The sequence below is a fragment of the Mobula hypostoma genome, chromosome 5 (assembly GCF_963921235.1).
Source record: "Mobula hypostoma chromosome 5, sMobHyp1.1, whole genome shotgun sequence".
Taxonomy (NCBI): domain Eukaryota; kingdom Metazoa; phylum Chordata; class Chondrichthyes; order Myliobatiformes; family Myliobatidae; genus Mobula; species Mobula hypostoma.
Genome location: NC_086101.1, coordinates 35,731,477 through 35,758,705, shown reverse-complemented (window position 1 = coordinate 35,758,705; position 27,229 = coordinate 35,731,477). Strand labels below are relative to the sequence as shown.

The window sequence follows — 27,229 nt, the reverse complement described above, 5'->3', positions numbered from 1 at the left end:
GTCTTCTAGGCTGTGTACTTGGGGTATCAAAAAGCAGCCAGGAATGAGCTCGTGAGCAGGTCCCATCACCACAAAGAACCGAAGTCTGAATGTAACTCCAGGTCAGGGTCCACCCTGAAAAGGAAAAAGAGAGACAGCAAAGGTGTTTTTACAGATGAATATGAAGGGGCCACCATTGAGGGCCATCGTAATTCCGCCTCACCTATTTCTAGAGTGGGTACATCTAGAAAATGAGAGGAAACCAGAGCACATGGAGAAGATCCACGTGGCCTCCAGAAGAACACACTCAAATCCTTATAGACAGCGGCAGAATATAACCTGGGTTGCTGGCAGTGTAATAGCATTGTGCTAACTGCCATGTTGGCATGCTACAAGATATTAGGGGAAAAGCCTACATCTCCCAGGAAGTGGCTAAGCAAGTAGATTAGGGTGGTGAAGAAGATAGATAGAATGCTTGTCTTCGTTTGCAGGGGGATTGAGTGTAAGGGCCGGGAAGTCATGTTGCGGTGATGTAAAACTTTGATTGGGCTCTAGTTGGAGTATTGCATGCCGTTCTGGTTCCTTCCTAACAGGAAGGATGTGGGGGCTTTGGAAAGGTTACAGAAGAGGATTACCAGGATGCTCCCTGGATTAGAGTGTATGAGCTTTTGGAGAGGCTGGAGAAATGTGGGTTGTTTTCTCTGGAGTGTCAGAAGCTGAGGGGGTCCTGATAAAAATTTATAAAATTTACTGAGGCCTAGGTAGAGTAGACAGTCAAAGTCTTTTCCCCAGGGTGTAAGTCTCAAGTACTATAGGGTGGGAGGGAGAAACTTTAAAACAGATGCGTGGAGCAAGTTTTTTTTTTACACAAAGAGCAGTGGATGCCTGAAACGTTCTGCCAGGGATAGTGATGTAAGCAGACATGATAGTGGCGTTAAAGAGGTTACAGGACAGACAGATGAATATGCTGGGAATATGTGCAGTAAAATGGACTTTTCTGTTCAAACTGTGTGCTTTCTTAAACAAAGGGAGTATAATTTATGTTTATTTTATGTTTTTCTCCTGATTGCTGCTTATCTGATGCTATGTATAAAGCTGCTGCAAGTTTGATTTCACCTGTGCTTATACTTGTGCATATGACAATGATCTGAACTTTGACTTTGACTTTGACTTTGAATGGCCAGATGTGGGTCATGTGTTGGCAGAAGGGATTCAGTTTAATTCTTCATCATGGTTGGCATAGACATTGCGGGTCGAAGGGCTTCATCCGGTGCTGTACTGTTCTACGTCCAATGTTCTGTCCACGTGATGGAGTTCACTGCTGACTTTCTGGGCCACTCCCCACCCAAATTCAGCTAGGGACAGGGATGGAGTCTCCCTTCCATGTCAGTTCACAGTCAGGGGATTTCCAGACTATCTGCCGAATCTGGCACCACAGCATGATGATATGGCATTGAATTTTGTGAGCAGCCGATCAGATTCGGCAACTTTGACAGCCAGAAAACGGGAAATAAAAAGCCCCATGGTGTACATAAAAATTTAAACACATTGCAGGTAGTGAGACATTGGTTGGCAGAGATTCATACAGCAAGGAAGGAGGCCCTTAGGCCCACTGAGACTGTGATGGCCATGATACACCTATTTGCAGTCATCACACTTAATTCTCCCCGGCACATTGGTGCAGCTGGCGGAGCCACTGCCTCTCAGCTCCGAAGACACAAGTTCAATCCTGACCAGGGGTGCTGTCTATGAGGAACCTGCATGTTCTCCCTGTGATTGTGTGGGTTTCCCCTGGGTGCTCCAACTTCCTCCTAGATGGTGGGTTAATTGGCTGCCGTAAAGGGATGGAAGGTGGTGGAATTTGATAGGAATGTGTCATAGTCATTATAGGTACAGCACAGAAACAGGTTCTTCAGCCCATTGAGCCCACGCTGACCATCGAACGTCTATTTACACCTTTTCTACATTAATCCCACGTTATTCTCCCTACGTTCTCAAGATGGTATGTGGCTCGGAGGGCAACTTCCAGGTGGTGGCACCCAAGGGATTCTGTAGCTGATGGAAATCTGGAGCAAAACACGCAAAGTGCTAGGGGAACTCAGCGGGTCAGGCAACATCTCTGAAGGCCTGGGACCCTTCATCAGGACTGTCCTTCCTGTGTTTTAGCTGCCCTTGTGCTTCAAGTAGAGGTAATGTGTTTGGAAGGTGCCTTGGTGAGCTGCTGCAGTGGGTCCTGCAGATGGTACAAACCGCTGCTACTATGCGTCAATGGTGTGGAGTGAGTGAATGGTTGTGGATGGGTACCTGTCAACTAGGCTGCTCTGTCCTCTGTGACATTGAAGTCCTTGAGCACTGTTGAAGCTGTACTCATCCAGGCAAGTGGAGGATGCTGCATCACACCCTTGACTTGAATCTTTTAGATGGTGAACAGGCTTTGGGGAAATAGCAGATGAGTCACTCACTGCAGAATCACTAGCCCCTGACCTGGTCTTGTAGCTACACTGTTTACGTGGCTTCTCCAGTTCGGTTTCTGGTCAGTGGTAAACCCCGAGAAATAGATGGTGGGGGATTCAGTGATAGTAATGTCATTGAATGTCAGGGTGGCAGCTGGACTTTCTCTTGCTGGGTATTGCCATTTTCTGGCACTTGTGTGGTGACGATGTTACTTCTCACCCATTAGCCTAAGACTAGACATTGTTGGATAAGGACCTCTGAGACGCTGCTTCCTGCAGTGTAGGGTTGAGAACCATAGATGTAACCAATGGCCCATGGGCTGGAGTCGCTGTGCGGGATGGCTCTGGTCTGTCTCCATGAGCTGTGGGCAGTGCCTAATGTCCTGTTCCAGCATCCGCACTCACCAACGGTGTGATCTGCATGGCTGAGGTCTCAGCCTCAATGCCATTGGCTGGTGGTCACCAAGTTGTTAGAGAACGACCAATGATCACACACCAGGCAGACCACATATGCTGGAACCCAATCAACAAGACTCTGAGAAGTTGTGACAGTTGGTTAAGCTTTGCCCTCAGTCAGATATGGTGGACAATACTGATTGTGTGCAAATTTTGCTGACATTCATTGATATTTAAAATAATTAAAAGTTGTTTAATCAAATTTACTTGGTCCATTTCAGAGGGCTCACTCCCCATTCTCAATCTCTCTGTCTCCATCTCTGGAGTCAGACTATCTACTGATATCTTTTATAAACCTACTGATTCTCATTGCTATCTTGACCATAGCCCTTCCCACACTGCCACTTATCAAAAATGCCATTCCTCTTTCTCAGTTTCTCCGTCTCCACCACATCTGTTCTCAGGGTGAAGCTTTTCATTCCTGGACATCTGAGATTTCCCCTTCCTCTGCCATCACCCTCACCTGCATCTCCCCCATTTCCCGGACATTCCTCCTCACCTCACATTCCTGCACCATAACAGGGATAGGGTTCCTCTTGTCCTTACCTACCATCCCATAAACCCAAAGATTCAGCAAATCATTCTCTGTAACTTCTTCCATCTCCAGTGGGGTTTCTCCCCATCCCCTTCTCTTTTTTATAGTCCCCATTCTGCTTACCCTCTCACCCTTTCTTCTCACTTACCCATCACCTTCCTCTGGTGCCCCTTTCTCCCATGGTCCACTCTCCTCTCCAATCAGATTTCTTCTTCTTCAGTCCTTTACCTTTTCCACCTATTACCTTCCAGCTTCTCACTTCTTCCCCTCTCTCCACCCACCTGCCCCTCCACTTCCTCCCTCACCACAATTTTGGGCCTCAAACAGTCCTTCCAGGTGAGGTAACACTTCACCTGCAAGACTGTTGGGTCATCTACTATATTTGGTGCTCCTGGTATGGCCTCCTCTACATTGTTGAGACCCGATATAGATTATGAGACCACTTCGTCAAGCACCTTCCCTCCATCCAGCACAAAGGCGGAGTTTCACTGTGGCTGTTCATTTTAATTCTACTTTCCATTCCATTCCAAAATGTTGGTCCATGGTCTTCTCTGCTGCCACAGTAAGGCCACTCTTGGGTTAGAGGAGCAATACCTCACATTCCTCTGGGTAGCCTCTAGCTTGATGGGATGAACTTCTATTTCTCTATCTTCCAGTAATTTCTCTCCCCTGACTTCTCTCTTTTTCTATTCCTCATTCTGGTTACCTTCTCATCTCCTCACCTGCCCATCACCTTCCTCTGGGGCCTCTCCTCCTTCCCTTTTTCCCATGGTCCACTCTACTCTTCTATTGGATTCCTTCTTCTTCACCTCTTTCACCTATCACTTTCCAGTTTCTCACTTCTTCCCCTTCTACCACCCTCTCACTTTCCCCCTCACCTGGTTTCACCTATCACCTGCCAGCTTGTCCTCCTTCCCCTCACCTTATTCTGTCTTTTGCCCGTTCCTTTCCAGTCCTGAAGAAGGGCCTCAGTCTGAAATGTCAGCTGCTTCACCTATGGATCATTTTTTGTGTGTTGCTCTGGATTTCCATCATCTGCAGAATATCGAGTTTGAAAACGATTAAAAATTAACCCAGAGTTAAAATATTAAAAACAAATGTATTTAAATTAAATTTAAAATTGTAACTGAGCTGATACTTTCTTTACTTTCAGTGCCTAAGAAGAGCAGGGTGAGATGCTGCAATGGCTGTCACCCGGTAGTATTCACATCCCCTTCTTCACTGTGTGATGAAGTTGTTTCAGAGGTTGCTCATGGCCAGACTTAGCATATCTCTGAGTAAGGACTTGGACCCACTGCAATTTGCTACCACCACAACAGGTCAACAGTAGACACAATCCACTGGCTCTCGACTTTCCCTTGGAGCACAAACACATGGACAGTAGCAAAACGTACAGAGCTTCTGCCATGTTGGATCTCAGTTTGTGGAAATATCATTGCATCTTTTAGACACGTCTGAACAGTTGAATTAATTTTTGAGTTTACAGTTGAGTTAAGGGCCCTGCTTTAAGTACATATTTCCCTTTGTTAGCCTGTGTTAGATTGCATGGGATCCAAGGATGCTAGCTAAGTTTATGTAGAATAGCTTTAATGGTAGGAAGCAGAGGGGGTGATAGTAGAGAGATGTTTCTCGAGGTCCGTGACTAGTGGTGTTCCCCAGAGCCCATTTCGATTTGTTGACTATATCAATGATTTGGATGCAAATGTACAAGGCATGGTTGCTAAGGTTGCAAGTGACACTCAAAAAGGTGATGTTGTTGGCAGTGAAAATGGTTATCAGGGCTTACAGAGGGATCTTGTTCAGCTGGGCGAGTTGGCCAAGGAACGGCAGGTAGAGCTTAACTCGAATAAGTGTGAGGTGTTACATTTTGGGAAGACAGGTGAGTGTAGGATTTTCAGAGTGAATAGTAGGACCTTGGGGAGTGTTGTAGAACAGAGGGACTGAGGAGTATCGACACATGGTTTCCTGAAAGTATCGTCACAAGTAGACTTGGTGGTTGAAGAAAGCTTTTGGCACATTGGCCTTATTCAGACAGGACATTAAGTTGGGATGCCATATTCAAGTAGTACAAGATGTTGGCGAGACCGCAGTTGGAATATTGTGTTCAGTTTTGGTCATTCTGCTGTAGAAAATGCCATTAAGCTGGAAAGAGTGAAGAGGAGATTTACTGGATGTTGCCATGGCTTGAGGAACTGAGTTATGGAGAGAGATTGAGCATGTTGGGACTTTTTTCATCGGAGCCCCTGTGAATGAAGGGTGATCTTATAGAGGTGTATAAAATCATGAGAGGCATAGTCAGTGTGAATCTGCAGAGTTTTTTTTTGCCAGGGTTAGAAATCAAGAACTAAAGGGCATGCATTTGAAATGCGAGGGGAGAGATTTAATAGGAATCTGAGTAGCAGCCTTTCACCCAGACGATGGTCCATATTTGGATTAAGCTGCTGGAGGAAGTGGTTGAGACAGTACATTAACAACATTTAAAAGCTTCTTTGATGGGTACATTGATAAGTAAGTAAGCCTAAGAGGGATATGGGACAAACACAGGCATATGGTCCTAGCCTAGAGGGGAATCTTGGTTGACAGGGATCAGCTGGGCTGAAGGGTCTGTTTCTATGCTGTTTGACTCTGTGAGATGTGAGTCTTTCAGGCTGATGCTTTTCGTTACGATAGAGGAGAGCAAGATTTGAATGAGAGGCTGGTGCATAACATCCCAGACCTTATCAATTATATTTGACTTCACCAATGAACGTACTAACTTACGTGTGAATATTTGACCGTAGCTGTAATTCACTCACATTGAGCTGAGAGACACAACTGGCATTGCAAACCCCCAGATACCAGGGATGATGACATCACAGTGCTGAGAGTTCTGTGGGTCTGAACATCCTGCAAGGGCAGAAAGTAGAATTCCTGGTACTCCACAGTTTTCTGTAAGGAGCCTATCCATTGCCACAGGTAGCCATTGGTTATATCTATTGGGAGGAGGTGGGTGGTGGCGGGCGGGCAGGGTGGAGAGTTAGTTTGAGAAAATCTTGCAAGGAGAAGATATGGTGGCAAGATGATGGTAATCATTTCTGCCTTCAACAATTAACAGCAAGTCAGAAGCATGACCGTTTCCCCAGACAAGTTGTATCGAAAAAAACTCTAACCCGATTTTTCCACAGTGCTGATAACTCCCGTAATTGCTGACTGCAAGCAACAAGCATCTGGCTCCACAAGTGGTTTCAATTACTGCAGCAAAGTCTCTGGAATTTGCTTCTTTTGGCTCTAACCATCTACCTAGCTAACGCACACAGCTCTAACTAATCAGATACACTTGCAGAAGCGAAGCCAATAAAGATTGAAGGCAGTCGTGAATGGGCTGAGGCTGACTACACTTTTTGCAGCTTGCTTCTTACAGAATGCCCAAGAAGCCCACGAGCAATAAAACTATAATTTTGTTGTCCTCAGCTTAAACATGCATGCGGACGTCCTGGTAATTGTTGTGGTTCTGCTAATTGCTGCGGTTATTCCTGAAAGCCTCTTGCAGTTTACAAGGTGAGTTTAGCACTCCCGAAGTACTTGCTTTCCAATACTGTTGACTTCTGTCATGTTCTTGTTTACTGGGGACACAAAAGACGGCGGATGCTGGAAGCTGCAGTGACTGACAAGGTGACGGAGGAACTGAGTAGGTTAGGTAGTTTCTGTGGAGGGAAGTGGAGAGTTGATGTTTCTGGTTGATAAAGGTCTGACTGGCTACCTAGGTGCTGACTGACCTACAGAATTCAGAGCACTTTGTAAATTGCTCTTACTTACTGGGATTGCAAAGAAATTTGTCATGAATAGCAGGCTGTTATAAGCGGATTCTTTAGACAAACTGGTGTAGGTACTGCAGCAACAATTTGGGAACTGCACACCAAGACTGAATCATGCAACTTGTAAATTTGTGTGGGAGAATACATTTAAACACTTTTCTATACATCACTTTGTCAGTTTGACAGACCAGGAGATTGAGTGTTTTCTAATTTCACTCTGTTATTGACCACCATTAGTTTTTACAAAGTTGACTTCTGATGTGTTTTAGTAGTGTCTTAAGCTATCTATTATCAATAAATGTCACAAGTCTATCTTCTTAGATTATGTAGATGATTGCTGTAGACAAGGCTTGTTGCATGATCTGGGTATTTTATCACAATAGCGTTCCTTGAATCGATCAGTAACACCATCACCCTGTCTTCAAGACTTGAACGAGCTTTCTCACATGTATGTAGGAGAGTTATTTAGCATTCCCAGTGGAACTTGTAACAGTAGTGAGAGTTTGGAATTAATTGATTTAAAAGGTATTGTGCAGATAATTCTGCAATGCAGACTGAAGGGTGCTCCATGCAGTTGGGGCTGGCTGTCTTCCCTGTCTGCTGTAACTGATAAAGATCTGAGTGAATTGAGTGCACAAAGGGCAGTTTAACAAATGACAGGAAGAAACTATATCCGATAACGATAACAAAACAATTCTGGCTGCAACAATTCCGTGCTAATTTATAGGCTATTAATTTATTACCATTGATAAATGAAATGCCCTGTGGTAAATTAAGTGAATTTATTAGACTCCATGACTGGGAAGCCAACAATTGACCCTGGCTGATGAGTCTGGCACCAGGTTTCTCCTTTATTTCTTCTTGGGATGTGAGTGTGACCGGCAGGGCCAGCACTCATCGTTCATCTATGATTGTCCTTGTGAAGGTGAAGCTGAGCCTTTCGCCTGGAACCAAATCAGGTAGTCAAGGAGTTGATGGAAAGCAAACTGGTAATTTTTCATTTCAGCTGCGGAAAGAAACACCAATACAGAAAGCAAGTCTGACTTATTAGCTGTCGGTCAGTCAACAAAACTAAATGCCAACGTCTACTATCAGATGAGCAGCGATCTCCACCTGTTAAATCTGCTACTCAGGTAGTGCCTGGGCATTGAGGGCATCTCACTTCCACTTTGCCTCTGAGGGTGGAAGGTGCCAGTACATGAATTATTTTAATGTGGGTGTATCTCAGCAGTCAGGGATCAGGTAGAATGGCAAGGGTGACAGGGAGACATTAACACAAGCATATATCTGGACATAAACAACAACAGACTAGACATACTTCAAGCACATGTGCACACCCCGACCCTACTCGCACACAGATGTACGCACACACAAACACACATACTTACACACTTCTTCCAACCTCAATCCCATTCTGCCTTCAGTTTCAGCTTCCCCCTTATCAACTCTCCCCAGTCTCAGTGCTCCCCAACTCACTGTTAGCTTCCCTTCTCTCTGCAGAGCCATTGTTGAAAGAACGTAGAACAGTACTGTGCAGGAACAGGCCCTTTGCCCCATCATGTCTATGCCGACCATGATGCCAAATTAAACTCATCCCATCTGCCTGCGTATGGTCTGGATCCTGCCATACTCTGCCTGCTTGTGTGTCTGTCTAAACGCCTCTCAAACTCTACTCCTGTATCTGCCTCTGACATATATCTCACCCCTCTCTCACTTCACACAAGCAGGTTACAGCCAGGGGAGTAGTCTGGTAATGTGGTCACTGTGGTAACACGGGAAAGAGAGTGGCCAGTGTGTACACTGCAAGATTGTAGAAGCAGTGATGTGAAAATGGCCTTGTAACTTGCCTCTGAATGAAGCTCATTGAGGGATACTGGCCAGGATGCTGCAGAGAGCTTTAAGGTGCATGGGATTGTTGGATTAGGGTGTAGAATTGTTATCTTTCATGTAGCTTAACTTTCCTATGTCTGCCTATAATTTTTTTGTATAATCAGCTCCGTATATACATGTAATTGTTCAGTGAATTTTCTGACAATTGTAACACAGCTGGTTTGGTATTTTCTAGAAGCTTCCTACCCTATCTCCTGAAAAAATGCTATTCCCTTTTCTCAGTTTCTTTGCCTCTCCCACGTCTCTTCCCAGGATGTGGTTTTCCATTCCAAGACATCAGAGATGTCCTTCTTTAAAGAACGGGGTTTCCCTCCCTCTGCTATTGATGTTGTCCTCATCCGCGTCTCCTCCATTTCCTGTACATCCGCACTCACCCCATCTTGCTGCTGCCTTAATAGTGATAGAGTCTCTCTTACCTACCACCCCATCAGCCTCCGCATCCGACACATAATCCTCCACAACTTCCACCATCTCCAAAGTGATCCTACCACTAAACATATCTTTACCTCATCCCCCCCCCCACCTACTGCAGGGATCGCTCTGCCTTGTCCATTTGTCCCTCCCCACTAATCCCTTTCTAGGTACTTATCCTTGCAAGGACCTAAGTGCCACACCTGCCCATACACCTCCTCCCTTCATTCAGGGCCCAAACAGTCCGTCCATGTGGGCCAGTGCTTCACCTGTGGACCTGCTGGGGTGGCCTTTATCTCCTGTGCTCCGTTTGCAGCCTCCCCTACATCGATGAGACCCATCATAAGTTGGGGGAACCGCTTTGTCGAGCAGCCACAAGCGGGATTTCCCGGTGGCCAGATATTTTAATTCCGATTTCCATTCCTGTTCCGACACGTCAGTCCAAGGCCTCCTCTTGTGTCAAGATGAGGCCACCCTCAGGACAAAGGAATAACACCTTATATTCATTCTGGATAGCGTCCAGCCTGGTGGTGTGAATATCAATTTCTGCTTCTGGTAAACAAATTCCTCTCCACTTTCCTCTGTTCCCCACTCTGACTTTTTACTTCTTCTCACCTGCCTATTACTTCCCCCGGGTCCCCTCCTCCTTCCCTTTCTCCTATGGTCCACTCTCCTGTCCTATCAGATTCTTTCTCTTCCAGCCCTTGACCTTTTCCATTCACCTGGCTGCACCTGTCACCTTCCAGCTAATGTCTTTCCCCTCCCCCCACCCTTTTATCCTGGCATCTTCCCCTTTCCTTCTCAGTCCTGAAGAAGGGTCTTGTCCCGAAATGTTGACTGTTTATTCATATCCATAGATGCTGCCTGAGCTGCTGAGTTCCTGCAGCATTTTGTCTGCGTTGCTCTGGAAGTTTCTCAGTTCTTCTGCAGCAGGCATCTCACCACTTGAATCTGGCTATTTCATAGGCTACATCTTGTCAATGGAATTTGTTTTTATCTCCAATTTGAATATGAGACTTATTGTTCTTTCTCTTTCCCTGCTTGTTCTTTGTTCTTGTAACACTTAATAAAACAACCACAATCACCAAGTTTCATGCTTGACTTCCTAAGAACCTCTGGATTAATATTACCAAATACATAGGAGCCCTTGTTCTATGGTCTGTTGCTTGGCTCAAAAACATCAGTGTTGTACTAGTTTTAAAGTGGGATAATGCAGATGGGTAAAGTTAAATATACAATGTGAGAGTTTAGATATTGGAACATGTGCAGTTGTCCTCTTGTGTGCCAAATACCCATTTTTAATTAAAAATATCAACTGAATATCAGGGACTACCGTGAATTGATGGGTTTTGATCTGGGTCCCCACTGCATTTAATGCTCATCCTGGGAGCATCCCGAGAGGAGTGGGGATGTCACATTCCATGGTACAGTTCCTGAATGACCCAGTTGGGACATCCCTGCATGACTCTGGTTGTGTGACATTGGTGAATCCCCCTTAAGGTATCAGTACCATTATCACTGCCTTATCTGTCATGAAATTTGTTGTTTTATTGCAGCAGAACAGCGCAAAGGCACAAAGTTCAGTAGCCACTTTATAAGGTACACCTGTACACCTGCCCGTTAATGCAAATATCTAATCAGCCAGTCATGTGGCAGCAACTCAATACATAAAAGCATGCATATATGGTCAAGAGTTTCATTCAGGCCAAATATCAGAATGGGGAAGAAATGTGAGCCAAGTGAGTTTGACCGTGGAATGATTATCGGTGCCGGATGGGGTGGTTTGAGTATCTCAGGAACTGCTGATCTGCTGGGATTTTCATGCACAACAGTCTCTAGGGTTTACAGAAAATGGTGGGGGGAAAAAACACATCCGGTGAATGGCAGTTCTGTGGGCAAAAACATCTTGTTAATGGGAGAGTTCAGAGAAGAATGACCAGTCTGATTCAAACTGATAGGCAACAGTATCTCAGATAATGACGCATTACAACAGTGGTGTGCTGAACACACAACATGTCAAACATTGAAGTGGATAGGCTACAGCAGCAGAAGACCATAAACATGCACTCTGTGGCAACTTTATAAGGGACAGGAGAAACCTAATAAAATGACCACTGACTGTAAATCTTTCCTGCTGTTCATACTCTAAAGAGGTGGTCATTATTGAGCTTTGTTACTGGAGGAAAAAATGAAGCAGGAAAAAAAATTAGACTCATAAACTTTATTGTGACACATACATTACGTAAACCAATGATTAGAGGTTCCAGGATCCAATGGGTGTTTCATTACCTAGAGTGCTAGAGAGAGAATGTCAAAACACTATCACAGTCTCCTGTCTCTTTCCATTATAGTGTGTGATTAAATGAGAAAGATTATCATTTATCTTGCTTATTAGTCAGGAATTATGTCCAGCTTAGAATAATGTCAGAACAGGAGGTCGTTGGGGCTTCCTAGCCCATTCTGCCTGGCTATATGCCTCTTCCCCAGCCTGACTGCAAGACTCCTAAAATCTTCCTTACCAGATAAGAAACCACCAATCTCTGTTTTCAGTTTTTGAATTAATGCCTGCCCTTAACATGAAGGAAACAAGAAGAAATTGCTCTAGAAAATTATTCATCAGCTCTTTTGAAATAATCAGCAGCAAAACACTAACACTGATTAGTGCAGAAAACCCAAGGGAAAAAGTAAACATTTATAAGATTATAAATCTATACTTTATTGGGCCATTTCCTCTGTTGGTACAAAAATCTATCCAATCTACTTCTTGTTTTCATACATTACTTCCACAATTACTTACTCCACATGCACAGACAGTTCTTTATTTCAGAGGAGGAATAAAGAATAGGAGAAGTAGTTGGGGGCAGTCGGCACATTTTGTTCACCACAGTTCCTGAGGAGGCATTGGATTGTACATAATTAGACACTTGGCAAGGACCAATAAAAACAAGTTAGGTTTAAGCAGATCGGCTATTGCGGGAGTGACCATTGTGTGAGTGAGTCAGTGTTGGAAGAGTTGGAGCTTGGAATGGATGAACTCCATCCGGGATGCTGATGGGTTGATAGGACACACAGGGAGGTAGTTGCACTGAAGGCGCAGGACACAGACAAGCATGACAAGTTGAGGGAACCTTGGTTTTCAAGAGGAAATGAGGCTCTGGTTATGAAAAAGAAGGAGGAGCAGAGCAAGTATGGCCAAGTAGGAACAAATAATGCACTTGAGGAGTGTAAGAAATGCAAGAGAACACTTAAGAAGGAAATCAAGAGGGCTAAAAGAAGGTATGAGGCTGCTCTAGCAGACAAGGTGAAGGAGAATCCCAAGGGGTTCTATAGATATATTGAGAGCAAATGGATAGCTTAAATACTTGGACCCTGTAGTTTGCTAGCCCTAGCTGAGATGTTAGGTGAGGTGCCAGAGGATTGGAGGATAGCTCATGGTGTTTAAGAAAGCCTATAAAAATAAGCCAGGAAATTATAGGCCAGTGAGCCTGACATCAGTAGAGGGAAAGTTATTGGGAGGTATTCTAAGAGACCGGATATATAGGTATTTGGAAGGACAGGGGCTGATTAGAGGTACTCTATATGGCTTTGTGTCTATAGTTTTTCAAGGAAGTTACCAGGAAAGTTAATGAAGGCAAGGCAGTGGATGTTGCCTACATGGACTTTAGGAAGGCTTTTAACAAAGTCCCACATGGGAGGTTGGTCAAGAAAGTTCAGTCACTTGGCATTCATGATGAGGTAGTAAATTGGATTAGGCATTGACTTCATGGGAGAATCCAGAGAGTGGTAGTAGATGGTTGCCTCTCTGACTGGAAGCCTGTGACTACTGGAGTGCCATAGAGATCAGTGTTGGATCCGTTGTTGTTTGTCATCTGTATCAACAATATGGATGATAATGTGGTAAACTGGATCAGCAAATTTGCGGAGGACACCAAGATTATGGGTACTGGACAGCGAGGAAGACTATCAAAGCTTGCAGCAGGATCTGGACAAGTCAGAAAAATGGGCTGAAAAATGGCAGATGGAATTTAATGCAGACAAGTGTGAGGTGTTGCACTTTGGGAGGACACACCAGGACAGGACTTACAACAGAGGGATCTGGGAATACAGATCCACAATTCCTTCAAGGTGGTGTCACAGGTAGATAGGGTCATGAAGAAAGCTTTTAGCACATTGGCCTTCATAAATCAATGTGTTGTGCGCAGGAGTTGGGAAGTTATGTTGAAATTGAATAGGACTTTGGTGAGGCCTAATTAGGAGTATTGTGTGTATTTTTGGTCACTTACCTACAGGAAAGATGTAAGTAAGGTTGAAAGAGTGCAGAGAAGATATACAAGGATATTGCCAGGACTTGAGGACCTGAGTTATAGGGAAACGTTGAATAAGTTAGTGCTTTATTCCCTAGAATGTACTTTAGAAGATTGAAGGGAAATTTGATGGAGCTATACAAAATTAAGAGGGGTATACATAGGGTAAATGCAAGGAGGCTTTTTCCTCTGAGGTTAGTTGAGACTACAACTAGAGGTGAAAGGTGAAATGTGTAAGGGGAACATGAGGGGAACTTCTTCACTCTGAGACTGTGAAAGTGTGAAACAAGCAGCCAGAGCAAGTGGTTGGTGCAAGGTCAATTTCAATATTTAAGAGAAATTTGGAGAGGGACATGGATGGGAGGGGTTTAGGGGGTCTATGGTCCAGGTGCAGTTTGATGAGAGTAGGCAGATTAATGGAATAGATAGGACAGTTTCTGTGCTGTAATGATCTGGGAGAAGTATAGGTTTCTGATGGGTGATGTTACAGAGTTGTTTAAAATCATGAGGGGCATACAGAGGATGAATGCACTCAGGCTTTTTACAAGTTTGGGGAACGAAGAACTGGAGGGCATAGCTTTAAGGTGATAGGGGAGAAGCTTAAATTAATAGAAACCTGAGGGGCTACTGATTTTGCACAAAGAGTGGTATGTATATGGAATGAGCTCTCAGAAAAGCAATAGAGGCAATATTAACAACATTTAAAGGACACTTCAACAGGTACTTGGATTGGAAAAGTTTAGAAAGTTGTGGGCCAGGTACTGGCAAATAGGACTTGTTGGTATGGACATCTTGGTCAGTAGGAACCAATTGGGCTGAAAGACCTGTTTCTGTGCAGTATAATTTTATTACTCTAATTGCACTTTCTAAGGCCCAACTTTCTCTATTGTGTCACGAAGCAGGTCGCGGTCTCTTCACCAACCTGACTATTGCTGGAATTGGCTACTTTCCTACTATCATCAGGTTCTTGAACCAAGCTGCACAACCCTAACTCCATCTCAGCAACCGAACACTATGGACCACCAATGCACTACCAATTATGTCTTCAATAGGGTCTTTGTTATTGTAGCGCCAACGTTTTGTTTTTACACAGTTGCTTTTTTCACCGTATGGTATAATTTATGTTCTGCGTGCTGTCTATACCTATGTGCCTGTAACTGTACCCACAGTACTTGTGCACATGACAATTGGTATTGATTTATTATTGTCACATGTACCAAGATACAGTGAAAAGCTTGCCTTGCATACCATTCAAATAGATCAAATCATTAGTGCATTGATAGAATAAGGTAAAATGAAAACAATGCAGAATAAAGTTTAAAAGGTACCAAAAAGTGCTGTGCAGGTAAACAATAAAGTAGAAGATCAGAACAAGGTAGATAGTGAGGCCAAGAGTCCATTTTATCATACAAGAGGTCCATTCAAGATTCTGATAACAATGGGATGGAAAATGACCTTCTGCCCAATGGGAGATGCAGTAGGAGAATAAAGAATGGTCAGAGAGTGTGGGTTTTGATTATGCTGGCAGCTTTGCTGAGGCAGGGTGAAGTATAAGCAGACTCTATAGAGAGGAGGCTGCTTCCTGGAACATACTGAGCTGTGTCCACAACTCTCTGCAATTTGTTGCAGTCACATGCTATACCAAGCTGCAACGCATGCAGATAGAATGCTTTCTATGGTGTATTGATAAAAGAAATTGGAAAGGCTCAGTGGAGACTTCCTGAATTTATTTAGCCCCCTGAAGAAGTAGAGGAGTTGGTGAGCTTGCTTGGCCGTGATATCAAAGTGGTTGGAGCAGGTCAGGCTGTTGGTGATGCTCACACTTAGGAACTTTAAGTTCTCAAGCTCAACACCATTGACGTAGACAGGAGCATGCGTACATCCTTCCTTCTGAAGTTAATGATAAACTCCTTTGTTGACTCTCAGTGAAAGGTTGTTGTCATGGCACCGTGAAACTAAGCTTTCTATCTCTTTTCTGTACAACAAACCGAAGCTGACTAGAGTGGACCTTTCTGTGTCGTTTCAGAGTGTGTTATGAATGATTTAGATTCATTCGGCACAGAAACAAGCCCTGTGGCGCATCATGTCTATGCCACTTGTACCAATCTCCACTAATCGCATTTACCACCATTTAGTCAACTGTGTCTAAGCTTTTCCTCCAGAAAAAGCAGGATCTCCCAGAGGCCACCCATTTTAAATCCACATCCCATTCCCATTCCGATATGTCTATCCGTGGCCTCCTCCTCTGTCATGATGAGGCCACACCAAGGCTGGAGGAACAACAGCTTATTGGAGGAATAACCGTCTGGGTAGCCTCCAAACTGGTGGCATGAACATCAATTTCTCGAACTTCCGGTAATACCCCTTCCCCCTTCACCACGCCCCATCCCCTTTTCCCTTTTTCATCTTATCTCCTCGCTCACCCATCGCCTCCCTCTGGTGCTCCTCGCTCCTTTTCTTTCTTCCATGGCCTTCTGTCCTCCTCTGTCAGACTCCCCCTTCTCCAGCCCTGCGTCTCTTTCACCAATCAACTTCCCAGCTCTTTACTTCATTCCTCCCCCTTCAGGTTTCACCTGTCACCTTGTGTTTCTCTCTCCCTTCCCCCCAACTTTTAAAACTACTCCTTAGCTTTTTTTTCTCCAGTCCTGCCAAAGGGTCTCGTTCGAAAACATCGACTGTGCTCCTTTCCAGAGATGCTCCCTGGCTTGTATGTGTTGCTTCGATTTCCGGCATCTGCAGATTTTCTATTGTTTGTGACTGTCTATGCTTTGGTGATTCAAGTGCTTGTCTAGATGCTTCTTAAAAGTGAACAGAACCTGTCTCTAATCACATCTTTAATCAAGACATATTCTAAATTCCAACCTCTCTCTGTGTGAAAAAGATCCTCCTCAGATTCTCTCTGAACCTCTTCTCCCTCCCCTTAACCTCTTTGCCACTCCCACATGTGGAGAAAAAGTATTCTTACCATCTACCCTCTCTATCCCCCACATCATTTTTGTATGCCTCTGTCAGATCCTTGATCCAGGGAAGCAGACCCAGCCTATTGAATCTTTCCTCAGAACCGAAATGCTCCAATCCAGGCATCACTGTGACTTTCCTCTGCAGCCTCTCCAGTGCAATCACATCCCTTCTATAGTGGGGGTGACCAAATATGCAGGAAGTGAATGAAATAGAGAACACTGTTATATCTCTGTGGCAGGGGATGGGAGGGCGATTCGGATTCCACCCCGGAACCTGAACGCAATAACGCAAGGCTGAAGGTCTCGGTGCTGTGTTGAAGGAGTGCTGTATGATGTGAGGTTTTGAGTTTTGGAGGTGTTTGTAAGCTGGGACTACTGTCCCCCTCAAGTGGACATAAAAGATCCTATAATGCAAAAGATGGCCAGTCCTGAGATCAGCATCTCATCCCCGTAAACTCCAGTAGAGCAGATTACCTGCTCCTTATCACCTTGTTGTTTGTGGGATCTTACTGTGTACAATTTGCCGCCCCCCCCCCCCCCAGGTTCCCTACATCACCCAGAATGTATTTAACTGGCTGTATGGCACTTTGCAACGTGCTGAAAGGAACTTAAAAAGAGCAGTGGTAATACAATTGTGCGTGAATGCATTGATGAATTACAGATTTTATATAATGTTCACTATTCAGCTTTCTGATTGTTTTTTTGTCTGGAGGGGTGTAAGTGAGGTTGGGGTTTTAACCTGCCATTCTTCTCTTGCTGGTGATGTGACGTGAAGACACCGCACCAGTCCCTGTAAGCTCTCCGTGAGGAAATCGGAAAACCAGTGCCGATCTCGGGATGGTCTAGTCTGCAGCGGACGAGGGTGGTGTGAATGTGGAAGGTGTGTCTGCCTCGTCAGCGAGCCAGGGACATTCTATGGTTCCCGATGCGAATGCCAAGACTGGATCTGTGAGAGATTTAATGGGAAAGTTTGTGGAGGTAAGTACTTTCCAACTATTTCTCCAACTGTCCTGCCGGTCTTTCCCTGATTTTTGTAGTCTTCAGGAATTCCGGATTAATCTCCTGGTCATGGAGAAAAAATAAAGAGATGTGGAGTTTGTTTTTATTACCTTTATTTATTTATTGATTGGTGATGGCTGCCATAAGACCGTAAGACATAGGAGCAGGATTAAGCTATTCAGCCCCCTCGATTATGGTTGTATTATTTTCCATTTCATCCCTATTGTCCTGCCATCTCCCTGTAACCTTGCTAATCAAGAATCTATCAAACTCTGCTCTAAGTATACCTAATGACTTGGCCTTCATGATCATCTGTGACAATAAATCCCACCGATTCTCCATCTTCTAAAGACATTCCTCCTTATCTCTGTTCTAAAGTGATGTCCTTCTGTCCTGAAGCTAAGCTTCTCTGACCGAGAGCTGGTTATCGCTGGTGTAGATAACATAGGTCCCCATTACTTCCAAGTGGCGTAGAGCGGCAGGTAACGTGAGGGATGAATGGCCAATCAATGGGGGCTGGGCTGCTGGAGATGGCAGAACAAGTGATGCGACCTCCTGGGACTGTATTCATCCAGGATGCCCCTTGGAGATGAGCGGATCCGGCCACCGTAACAGCTGAGCCAGAAAGCTGTGAGGGTCCTAGAGCAGTTTAAATGTTGAAACACACCAGGAATGAGAGTCTGTTTGTACAAAGGTTACTAATCCTAGCTAATGAATTGTGAAAGTCTGCTCTAAGGAAAATGCTGATTTTTTTTTTTGTGTGCTGGCCTCTATTTCTGGACTCACACACGCCCTCAATTATACTTGCTCATCATTAGTGCCTCTGGCTTCAGCTGCCTGGGCCCTGAGCTCTGCAATTCCCTCTCAAAAGCTTCCTGCTCCTCTCTCCCCTCAGCTTTAAGACCTGCCTCTCTGACAAAGCCTTTATTCATCGCTCCTAATATCACCACGTGGGACTCAAGACTTTTTTGTAAATATTGCTGTGAAATACTTAGAAACATTGTCTTCCTTTTTAATATAATTTATGTATAATTTATGCATAATTCTGTGTGTTGTCTGAGCCTCTGTGCCTGTGATGCTGCAGAAAGCAAGATTTTCCTTGTACCTGTACCTCACCGTACGTGTGCACTTGACAATAAACTCAACTTGAGACTTGGGAAAATGGAGATGTTATTGGCTTAAATACAATATGCATGTAAGATGAAGCCGTGCTTTGCATTTTAATGGAGGAAAGAAAGAAGCAGATTTACAAACTTAAAAAGGCTTCTTAACTCTTCCATACACCTAGGTATTCACTGAGTTATTTACTGAAGCCATATTGCAGTTCAGAGCAGATCTACACTGGAACTTCTTGAGGTCTGACTACGTTGCTCCGTGCAGTTTGTGACCATGTGTGTCCACTTCTGCAGGTTTTGTGCTTACAGCCCATCCCCTAGATGCCAGAGAGTTCAGTGTGTTGCCACATCATCCCTGTATGAGGATAAAACCCTGCAGTCAGATGAAGGGTCTCAAACCAAAATTGTCCATTTCCCTCCACAGATGCTCTAGCAGACTGATTTTTGCCCCAGATTCCAGCATCTGTCTTTTGCAGCCCCATTAACAGGTGCTGTGCGTGGAATGTCGGTGGTGGCGAAGGGGTTTGGTCACAGAGAGACTTGGAAAGTAGTTTGGTTTCAGAGGGTCTCGCAGAGGATGAAAAATATGTTGAAAGGGAATTCAAGCACTGATCTCAGTCTTGGTAAGATAATGTTGAAGATGTAATTGGTCCTGATACAGGGTTCCAACCTGAACCTCGACAAATCTTTTGCCCCCGCCTCCCCACAGATGCGGCTCCACCTCGAGCAGATAATTTTCTTTTTGCTTACTGATCTCAGCCTGTCAATCCTGGATAGACACTCCCTTTAATTGGTGGACTCCCTGTCTGTTCAAAGTAGTTCCAGCACAGAATCAGGCCATTCGGCCTCTCTGCTCTGTGCCTGTGTTTCTGCTGTCCATCAGCCTCCTTCCACCCCTCGCTATCTCACCCCATCAACCCAAGATTCCAGAAAGCCACGACATTCTCTCTTTCTCCTCACATCCATCGCTCCCAGGGAGAGAAAGCTCCACATTCCTCCCACACTTGTTTCTCATATCCATGAGGATGGACACAATGCTGGAAGATTGCCCTTGATGTCTGCAATGTCCAACTGGTGGAATGTAGAACATAGAACATTATGGCACAATACTGGCACTTCAGCCTACGAAGTTGTGTGCCGACCTTTAAACCTGATCAATCTAATCCTTCCCTCCTGCATAATTCTCCATTTTTCTATCATTCATGTGTCTATTTAAAAGTTTCTCAAATGCGCTTAATGTACCTGCCCTTAACACCACCCTTGGCAGGGTATTCCACACACCCACCACTCTCTGAAGAACTTATCTCTGACACCCCCTTATACTTTTCTCTCTCCAAACACTTTAAGCTTATTCCCCCTTGTATTAGCCATTTCTGCCCTGGGAAAACTGGTTGTCCATTCTTCTCATCTTGGACATCTCTATCAAGTCACCTCTCATCCTCCTTCGGTCCATGGAGAAAAGCTCTATACAACATGCCCTCTAGTCCAGACAGCATCCTGGTAGATGTCCTCTGCACCCTCTCTAAAGCTTCCACATCCTTCCTTTTGTCTCACTTTTTCTCTCACTGTTTCTCCCTTTCTTTTGTTCCCTCCCTCTCTCTTTTCCCCTCCTTTCTCCTCCAGTTGACCGCTATTCAGCCACAGTTCCTGAAGTAATTATATTTTAAATACCTCTCTTAATGATCTTAAATCTAATGCCCTCCAGACACCCAGCTCATCAACCTAGGGAGCTTATTTTTCCTGAGCTTCCTCATCAAAGTCCTTCTTACCTCTGAAGAAGTAACACGGTCAGAGTAGGTTAACCCTTTCTAGACCCCTGTATTTGCTGTGGGGTAGGAGCTAACAATCTCTGTCATTCTGACAAATGTACATTGGATTCTGTTGAATAAACTATTAATACTACACTGAGTCACAGTTGTAACAAAAGCAGAGTTGAAAAGCATTATTTGATTATATCCTGGATGTGTTTTACCAGCTGTTTGTTGTATCATTCGGTGGTTTAGAACCCAGTAACCTTGAGATTATGGCTTTTACCCTAACCGACCACAGAAATAATGATGATAATCACACCCTTGAAACAAAATTAAATGTCATTGCTCATGTTTTTCTTTGTTAAATTACAAGGTTATGTCCTAACATGGTTTGTTGGTGGTGTTAAGCCATTATTTGTGAAGTGCAGCTGGAATCTTGTCCTCTCCTTCTGTGACGGGGTGAGAAGATATCACATCAATCCAGATGGTGTGGTGTCATGTGGCTCAGATTATCATGCCTACACCTCCTCTAGAGGAACTGTCTTCACTCAACTCACTGAAATAAGCAACAGCATGGGAGCTTTCCCTGGAGGGAAGGGGGAGGAGCCGGCTCACACTTCTTCCAGTATAGAATCATAATGAACATGGAGGATGCCATTCATCCCATTGAGATGTGCTGGTAGTCTCACACCTGCTCCTGTCTCACACCCTTCGGATTCAGATTCATTTATTTACCACATGCACATTGAAGCTTACAGTGAAATGGTCATTTGCATTCACAACCAACACACAGCCTAAGGATGTGCCGTAGGCAACCCACAAGTGTCGCCGCACTTTTTGGCCGCTAACATAGCATGCCCATCAGGTCCACAGAGCAACACAAACAACAGCAACGGAGAACGGGGTTGAGAGAGATAATAAATCAGCCATGATGGAGTAGTGGAGCAGACGTGATGGGCAGAATGATATAATGGTGCTCCTGTACCTTATGGTCTTAGCAGAATAGCAACAAAACAATTGCAAAAGCAGGCCTTGTTTCTCACTCCCACCCAGTCTCACACACACACAGACAGACAGACAGACACACACACACACACACACACACACACACACACACAGTCATCCAGTCCCAGGACAGGCCATTTCTGGCCTACAGTGCCCAATGGGCTCATGGACTTGCAGACATTGGGCCTTCAACTTCCCCAGTAGACTCGCAGATTCGTGTCATCGCCCATTAACTCAACTCTGAAAACTCACACTTATTCCTCAATCACAATTTATTTCCTTGTGCACAAGGGGAACAGTGTGGCCCCCGTTACCAAACTGTGCTGGAGTTCGATCAAAGGGATGTCATTTTTGTCCTGAATTGACTAATGGATACATATATTTTCCAACTGGCAATATTGTGTATGCTCAAATTCCAATTCCCCTGCAGGGAAATGGCTCTCCTATTGAATCTGCTTTCACCGCCCTCTCAACCAACCAGGTCAAGACAACAGCATCTCAATGCATGAAAACAGCTCTTGTTACAATGTCCTCCTCCAACGCAGTGATCTTTTAACAATATCTCTCAATGGTACAGCCCCTCAGAAAATACAGTGCTTGTCACTGATGCTCTGACACAATGCAACTCCTCTGTGCCAGACCTCTAAGCGTATGCTGTTCCCTTAGAGGTCTCTGGAGTTGTGAGGAATTGAAACTGGTTTGTTATTTTGACATGCACTGAGATACAGTGAAAAGCTTGTCTTGCCAACTGCTCATACAGATCAGATCATTGTATCAGTGCGTTGAGGTAGAACAAGGTAAAATAATAACAGAGTGCAGAAAGGTGTAGCAGCTACAGAGAAAGTGCATTACAGGCAGACAAGGTGCAAGGTCATATCGAGGCTTCTTGCAGCCTTATCTCCGGTTGTCACTAAGCCAATTTTGAGAGTAAATGGTTGGAGGAAGAATGCGATCAACTCATTCCCCCCCCCCCCCCAAAGCTCTTGCAGATCGTGCAGTAAATCAATGCCAGAAATGGTGCACCCTTTGGCAATGTATCTAGTTACCACTTCAACATGGCGGTCATGTAGAGCACACCTGCAGCCCTCCCGTCACTGGAGGGGAAACTGCCAAAGATGCAGAAATGATGTACAAGGATCTGACACATTGCAGATGAACGTACTGGGCCTCTGATTTCAGAAAGCAGATTTAGAGGTGACCCAGGTGTTTAAGATATGACCGGTTTGTCCTGGTCATTGATTCCACAGCAAGGAAACGGGCCATTCAGCCTCTCAGATCTGTCCTGGTTCTCTGCCCCACACCAGCCTCCCTCATCCCTATCTCCCTCTGCCTCTCTCCCTCATGTTTTTAGTTCTCCTTTAGCCCCGGCACAGCTCTTTAGCTCAGCTCCAAGTTGTCACCAGATGTTGGGGTAAGACATTACCTCCTGAACTTCCAATTGAATTTATCAGTGACTTTCTGTGCTCTATCTTTCAAATATTTTCCACACAGTGCTGCTGCTGTTAGCGTCGCTGCCTTGCAACTCCAGAACCCGAATTTGATCTTGAGTTCAGCTGCTGTATGTTTGGGGTCTGCACGTTCTCTCCCTGACTGCGTGGGTCTCCCTTAGGTGCTCCAGATTCCTCCTTCAACCCAAATACCTGTGGTGGATGAATTGGTTTCCACAACTTGCCCTTTGGTGTAGGTGGTAACAAAAAAAACAACAAAAGGAAAACAATGGGCAAATGAGAGGGAAAAGTTGTCGGTCTACTGGGATATAAGGAAAAGAGACAATGGGAATCAGAATCGGAGTTAGGTTTTTTATCACTGACTATTATGAGATGAAATTCATTGTATTGCAGCAGTGCAAAGATAGAAATTTACTGTAAACTGCAGAAATAAATAAATAGTGCAAAAAAAGGACGGGTGAGGCATCCCTGATTGTTCCCCCGGGAGATAGCAGACACACAGAGAGCCAAATATCCTCCTAAACAGTAATAAGAAGCTTAGAGTCAGCCTATACCCACACAAACTCCACACCAATTCCAAGATCTCCAACATCCAAACTCATCTGTCTCCTGATAGCTAAAAACTCTTTGTACTGGTATCATAGTGGAGTGACTGGGGAAAGATAATGTTAAGCCTACATACACAGACAGGAACAAAAAGTTTGTGCATGATGGGACTAATATTTCGAGTTGTGTCAATTTCAATGCAAGGAATTTTCTAGGGAAGGTGGATGAGCTTAGGGCATAGATCATGTGGAATAATGACCTTAGAACCATTGGTGACACTTGGATGCAGAAGGGACAGGACTGGCAGCTCTATGTTTCAGGACTCAGGCCTGATAGAGGGGAATGATTAAAAAGGGAAGTGTAGCATCACTCATCCTGGAAAACATCACGGCTGTGCTCATATGGAACAGACAGGAAGGCTTGTCCACCGTGGGTGAAATTGAGGGATAAGAAAGGGATGGGTTAATTATAGACAATCCAATAGTCAGGAGGATTTAGAGGAGCAAATTTGTTGAATGATAGCTGACAGTTGCAAGAAAAATATGATTGTGATATTAGCTGATTTTAACTTTCCACATATTGACCGGGAATTCCATAATGGAAAAATACCAGATGGGATAGAGTTTGTCAAATGTCTTCAGGAAAATATATATAGTGGTGTGCCACAGAGATCAGTGTTTGATCTGATGTTGTTTGTCAGGTACTGTATATTAATTATCTGGATGAAAATATAGTAAACTGGATCAGCAAATTTGTGGATGACACCAAAACTGGGGGCATAGTGGATAGCGAGGAAGGCTATCAAAGCTTGCAGTGAGATCTAGATCAGCCGGAGAAATGGGTTGAAAAATGGCAGATGGAATTTAATGCGTACAAGTGTGAGGTGATACACTTTGGGAGGACAAACCAGGGTAGTACATACATCATAAGTGACGAGTAAAGTAGAACAAAGGGATCTGGAAATACAGATCCATAATTCCTTGGAAGTAGCATCACAGGTAGATAGGGTTGTAAAGAGAGCTTTTGACACATTGGCCTTCACAAATCAAAGTATTGAGTACAGGAGTTGGGATGTCATGTTGAAGTTGTTTAAGTGAGGCCAAGTTTGGAGTAATGCATGCAGTTCTGGTCATCTGCCTACAGGAAAGATGTCAATAACATTGAAAGAAGCAGAGAGAATTTACAAGGATGTTGCCAGGACTTGAAGATCTGAGGGAAAGTATAGGGGAAAGTTGAGTAGGTTCGGACTTTATTCCCTGGAATGTAGAAGAACGAGGGGAGATTTGGTGGAGGTATCAAAATTATGTGTGGTATAGATAGGGTAAACGCAAGCAAGCTTTTTGCACAAGGTTGGGTGAGACAAGAACGAAAGGTCATAGGTTGAGGGTGAAAGGTGGAATATTTATGGGGAATCTGTGGAGGAACTCCTTCACTCAGGAGGTGGTGAGAGTGTGCAACAAACTGCCGGTGGAAGTGGTGGATCCAGGTTCGATTGCAAAGTTTAAGAGATGTTAAAGTAGGTACATGGATGGGAGGGGTATGCAGGGCTACGTTCCAGGTGCAAGTCAATGGGACTAGGCAAAATAACACTTCAGCATGAACTAGGTGGGGCAAAGGGCCTGTTTCTTTGCTGTCATCCTTGCAGTTAAAATGAAAAAATTCTAAATGGTGCATCTTGACTTAGTATAACATTACACAAAACTTGCTGCAGATGTACAAATGCGCTACAGCGGGAATGCCAACTCTGTAAGGCTTCCCAGCTGCATTTTTTTGTTTCCATTGGCAAGAAGCTGCCAAAACCAACAAGCTCAAAGGTACATCCAGATGTTTGGTTCCCTAATTCACACATGAACTCAGATGTCTGTGTATTGTTTTTTGAATTAAGTGCCATACCATCAGTTTTCCAAGTAGGAAAAGTAAGACAATGGTCAGTAGAAAACTGACCCTTTCTGCTTTTTACAAAACAAGGACAACTTTGTGCTGTACAAAGCAAATACAGTGCTATGCCCTATAGCTGGAGTTGCCAATTTATAGTTTTGTTCTGGATTCTCCAGGAATTAAGAGCAATTTCCTGCAAAATCTCTGGAGCATTGTGGTGGGGTGTGGGGGTGGGGGGGGTGGGGGGGGGAGAGTTTTCTTTTAGTTTCTTTGACCAAGATTTATTCCATTTGTATCAAAGAATTTTGGCAGTGGTAGATGTTGACTGACTGACAGCCAAGGGTCATACAATCTATTCTTGGATTTTGGTTGGTTATGGTTGGCTGGGTAGGTGGAACAACATGATGATAGACCAGCTTTTCAACCAATGGCAGATGCCATGTGATGAAACCTTCAGAACTGTGACTTGGCACTCCAAGACTCAACCCATCTGTTCGAGATCCCTGTTTGTTCAGTCTTTGCAAATCCTCCAAATTTGGACAGATTTTTGTGGGACAAAGGTAATAAGGAGGAACTACACTTTTGTAGAACTTCTGTACCATTCTGTTCATGTGGATGTCTAAAGCCAATAGACCATTTGTAAAATGTAGTCACGGAAGTAACGTAGGGAAAACAGCAGCCAATTTATGCACAGCAAGATCCCACTGATAGGCAGCATACTAGGACATCCTGATACATAGAGCCATTACCTCACTGTTCCATCCAATGAACTGGGTTCAAACTTCAAGGCACGGCAGTGGCTATATTTTATTAGGAGTTTGAAGAGATTTGGTATCAAGTCAAGTCAAGTCAAATTTATTTATATAGCACATTTAAAAACAACCTACGTTGACCAAAGTGCCGTACAGATCAGAGCAGAGTAGCTAAAAGAACAAATACGAGAAACACAAACATAACCAACAAGGCAAATAGCTTATAGGCACAAAAGAAACAACACAAGGGCCTAGGCACAAGCCAAAAATGTATGTCACCAAAAGTACTGCAAATTTCTACAGATGTATCATGGACAGCATTGTAACTGGCTGCAACACTCTCTGGTATGGGGATGGCCACTGCACAGGATTGAATTAAGCTACAGAATGTTGTAGTCATAGTCATAGTCATAGTCATACTTTATTGGTCCTGGGGGAAATTGGTTTTCGTTACAGTTGCACCATAAATAATAAATAGTAATAGAACCATAAATAGTTAAATAGTAATATGTAAATTATGCCAGTAAATTATGAAATAAGTCCAGGACCAGCCTATTGGCTCAGGGTGTCTGACCCTCCAAGGGAGGAGTTGTGAAGATTGATGGCCACTGGCAGGAATGACTTCCTATGACGCTCTGTGCTGCATCTCGGTGGAATGAGTCTCTGGCTGAATGTACTCCTGTGCCCAACCAGTACATTATGTAGTGGATGGGAGACATTGACCAAGATGGCATGCAACTTAAACAGCATACTCTTTTCAGACACCTCCGTCAGAGAGTCCAGTTCCATCCCCACAACATCACTGGTCCTACGAATGAGTTTGTTGGTTCTGTTGGTGTCTGCTAATCTCAGCCTGCTGCCCCAGCACACAACAGTAAACATGATAACACTGGCCACCACAGACTCATAGAACATCCTCAGCATTGTCCGGCCGATGTTAAAGGACCTCAGTC

General features: G+C 44.3%; 1 protein-coding gene across 2 annotated transcripts in view; it reads left to right on the top strand.

The window, feature by feature from the left end:
- Positions 1-27,229, top strand: part of itgbl1 (integrin, beta-like 1) — a 200,135-nt gene that overhangs the window by 3,324 nt on the left and 169,582 nt on the right. Inside the window, exons 2-3 of one of the 2 annotated variants that reach the window (XM_063047504.1) lie at positions 6,874-6,960; positions 17,558-17,760. In XM_063047504.1, the coding sequence (XP_062903574.1) occupies positions 6,881-6,960; positions 17,558-17,760 (283 nt within the window). In that variant the 5' untranslated portion in view covers positions 6,874-6,880. Of the gene's footprint in view, positions 1-6,763; positions 6,961-17,557; positions 17,761-27,229 lie in introns of those variants that run through there. The other variant, XM_063047503.1, reaches the window with a different exon arrangement.